The sequence below is a fragment of the Benincasa hispida genome, chromosome 10, assembly GCF_009727055.1.
Source record: "Benincasa hispida cultivar B227 chromosome 10, ASM972705v1, whole genome shotgun sequence".
NCBI lineage: Eukaryota > Viridiplantae > Streptophyta > Magnoliopsida > Cucurbitales > Cucurbitaceae > Benincasa > Benincasa hispida.
In genome coordinates this window covers 30,034,228-30,038,146 of record NC_052358.1, presented here as the reverse complement: position 1 = coordinate 30,038,146, position 3,919 = coordinate 30,034,228, and the positions used below count along the sequence as shown (strand labels likewise).

The window sequence follows — 3,919 nt, the reverse complement described above, 5'->3', positions numbered from 1 at the left end:
GGACCGGATGCTGATTGCTCATCTTCTTCCTCCAAGATTAATTTTCTCTTTCTTGTCACTCTCTTTGCTTTTGAGGGCCCTTCATTCGCATTAGTTTGGCCTGATTGCGACGCATCTGGGCCAAATCCCCTTTCTTCATATTCTTCATCTTCTTCTTCTAATTCTGCTTCGAGCATCATTGCGTAGCACTCCGCTTCGTCTATTTCAAGTGATGCGTTAGGTGGGTCAGAATGCATCACTTGCTCTTCTTCTTGGCCTTGATTCACACTTGCCAAGATAGCTCCAAACACTTCTTGCTCGTCCCGTCAAGCCAATTCTACTAACTCTTCAAGGTTACGCTCTGACATAGGATTGTCAGAGCTGGGCCTAGGTGGAGTAAATGAAGGGGTGCCTGATGGGGTATGTGGCAACCAAGGGGATGAGATGATGATGGGTGAACGCGGTGGTTGGCTGGACGTGTCTGCTTCAACTGGGTAGATGGTGGCCAAGGGTTGGATTGACAGTGGAGGTGGTGGACGCACGGCTGATGATGGGGCGTTATAAAGGTAGGCTGGGATGGGGTCATGCGTCGCACCCACCGGAGTGATGTTTGGAATGAATGGTGGTGGGGTGGGCTTGGTATATGGCTTATTGGCAGCTGTGGATGACGATGGACGCTGCCTTGGTTTTGAAGGGGTTTTGGGTTTTGGTTGAGGGGTGGTTTTGGGTTGTTGGGTGGTCTTGGAAGAACGTTTTGTGGGTGTTTTGGTGGGCTTCGACTGAAATGGTCGTTGGGAGGTGGAGGATGCTCTGTCGTGCAGAGTTTTGGTTGGGACAGAGGCTTTTGAGGTTTTTCGAGGGCTTGGGGAAGGCAAAGTTGAAACAGATGAGGAGAAGAAAGAACTTACCGATGAGACGTCTCCAAAACTCATGGATTGATTCTGACTATCAGACGCTGACGACATCGTGGTTGAAGAGTGGCCAGAGAGATGCTTGAGTGAACGGCGTTGAGGGAAATGAGAGGGCTAGGTTTTTTTTCTTTTTCTTTAACAGAAGGCTCGAGGGTAGTGGAAGAAGAAGATGAAGACGAAGGGCCTTGATTTTTATAGGCTGGGGAGAGAGAGTGGGGTGACGTCATGCGGCGCCTGACGTCCGTAATTAATGCGAAGTCGAAGGGAAGTTTCTTGGGTTTCCAAGCACTCGAGTGCTTTGCATTTTCGAGACACGTCCTTTCGACTTGGGCCATGTGTTAGACTTAAGTCTAACGCGTCCGTTATTCCCATCCCGATTATACACAACTTTTATTTATTTATTTATTTATTTAAACAAGTAAAACTCTAACTATGAAGGAAATAACAGTGAACAATCAATCTTAAATCGCAAATAAACAAACAAAGTAAACTCAAACGCAGCAATAAAATACAAAATGAAAAAGGATTGAGGAAAGAGGAAGCGTCCCTAAAATATGTATCGATGCGAACGCAGGGATGCTTCAACACGAGCCTCAATTGTCTTCGCGTAGTGCAAGAGATGACTTTTGATGTTCTATGCCATCTTCAAAGTATGACTTCACTCTTTGGCCATTTACTTTGAACGCGTTGGTGCCATCCTCCCACGTTAATTCTACTACTCCATGGGGAAAGACTGTTTTAATGATGAATGGTCCTGACCACCTTGATTTTAACATTCCTGTGAACAAACGCAATCGTGAACTGAATAATAGAACTTTTTGGCCAACAACAAACTCTTTCTTACTAATGTGTTGGTTGTGCCAACGCTTGGTCTTCTCCTTGTAGAGCTTGTTTTTCTCATATGCGTTCAATCGCCACTCCTTCAGCTCATTGAGCTGAAGTTTGTGTTGATCGCCTGCGGCGTCCAAGTTCAAATTTAGCTTCTTAACTACCCAAAAATCTTTGTGCTACAACTCTAGAGGTAAATGAAAAGCTTTTCCAAATACTAGAGAGTATGGAGACATACCTATGAGGGTCTTATAGGCAGTCCTGTAGGTCTAGAGCGCTTCATCCAGCCTCTGTGCCCAGTCTTTCAGCGATGCGTTGACAACTTTCTCCATGATAGATTTTATTTCCCGATTGGATACCTCAGCTTGACCGTTCGTTTGTGGGTGGTAGGTGGTAGCGATCTTGTGCCTAAGATTATATTTGGCAAGTAATTTAGAAATGATGCGATTAATGAAATGCGTACCTTTGTCACTTATCAGGGCTCTTGGCGTTCCAAAGCGTGTGAAGATGTTCCTGGTAAGAAACTTAGAAATAGTGGACGCACATTTTTGGCACAAGCTACTGCTTCTACCCACTTTGATACATAATCTACTACAAGCAGGATATATTGTTGGCCGCAGGACAAAGGAAAAGGTCCCATAAAATTAATGCCCCAAACATCAAATAATTCAACTTCAAGAATATTGTTCAAGGGCATTACGTCCCTTGATGAGATATGCCTGGTGCGTTGGCAGGTGTCACATTTACGAACATACTCCCTCGCGTCTTTGAAGAGGGTGGGCCAGAAGTATCCACTTTGAAGGATCTTCGCAGCAGTTATTTGCCCACCGAAATTCCCTCCGTAATGAGAGTCATGACACTCAGCCACGATGCGTTGTGTCTCTTCCGCCGGAACACATTGACGCATTATGGAGTCGGGGCCTTCTTTATAGAGAAACGGTTCATCCCAAAAATAAAATTTGCTGTCATGTACTAACCGTTTCTTTTGCTGAGAGTTGAATTTCCTAGGGAATTGCTTGGTAGTTAAGTAATTAACTATGTCCGCATACCAAGGTTCCCTACCTTCAACTCTGAATAAGCTTTCATCACGAAATGCGTCTTTGATTTCACTTTCTTGATCTTGCATTTTTTGATTTTCTAACCTGGAAAAGTGGTCAGCCACCTGGTTCTCAATTCCCTCTCTGTTCTGAATATCAATGTCAAATTCCTGTAATAGCAACACCCATCTTACTAATCTTGGTTTCGCGTCCTTTTTACTCATCAGGAACTTTATGGCTGAGTGATCTGTATATATGGTGGCTGACGCACCAACCAAATAAGATCTAAACTTCTCGATGCCAAACACTACAGCCAACATTTCTTTTTCTGTGGTCGTGTAGTGTTCCTGAGAGTCATTTAGTGTTTTGGATGCGTAAGAGATGGGATGTATCAAATTTCCTTTCTTCTGACCTAGCATGGTACCTACTGCAACATCACTCGTGTCGCACATGAGAATAAAACACTGTGTCCAATTCGGTGCTATCAGTACTAGAGCTATAGTCAACGCATATTTCAATGTTTCAAATGCATCGCAGTAGTCTTCATTGAAATCGTAGGGCCGATTTGCTTCTAGCAATGCGCTCAGAGGTCGCACAATTTGAGAGAATCCTCTAACGAACCTTCGATAAAAGCCAGCATGTCCTAGAAAACTTCGTAGAGCTTTCACATTTGATGGTGGTGGAAGTTTAGCTATGACATCTATCTTGGCTTCATCAACTTCCAACCTAGCTTTAGATACTTTGTGGCCTAAGACAATTCCTTCAGCCACCATGAAGTGACATTTTTCCCAATTCAGCACAAGGTTTGTTTCCTCCCATCGAGCGAGGACAGCCTCCAGATTATCTAAGCATGATTGGAATGAGTCTCCAAAGACTGAAAAATCATCCATGAAAACTTCAACGGTCTTTTCCAAGAAGTCAGAGAAGATTGCCATCATACACCTTTGGAATGTTCTAGGTGCGTTGCATGGCCCAAAGGGCATGCGTCTAAACGCGAACGTTCCAAAGGGACAGGCGAATGTTGTCTTTTCCTGATCTTTTGGGTCAATCAAAATCTGGTTATAACCAGAGTATCCATCAAGGAAACAATAAAATTCTTTGCCAGCAAGTCTGTCAAGCATTTGGTCAATGAAAGGAAGGGGGAAGTAGTCATTCTTGGTTGCC

At 44.0% G+C, this 3,919-nt stretch overlaps 1 protein-coding gene across 1 annotated transcript; it reads right to left on the bottom strand.

Moving 5' to 3' along the window:
- Positions 1-305: 305 nt before the first annotated feature.
- Positions 306-944, bottom strand: LOC120089020 (extensin-like). Its single transcript, XM_039046455.1, has one exon. It carries the CDS (start codon positions 942-944, stop codon positions 306-308), a length of 639 nt encoding a protein of 212 aa, XP_038902383.1.
- Between the last annotated feature and the right edge of the window lie 2,975 nt (positions 945-3,919).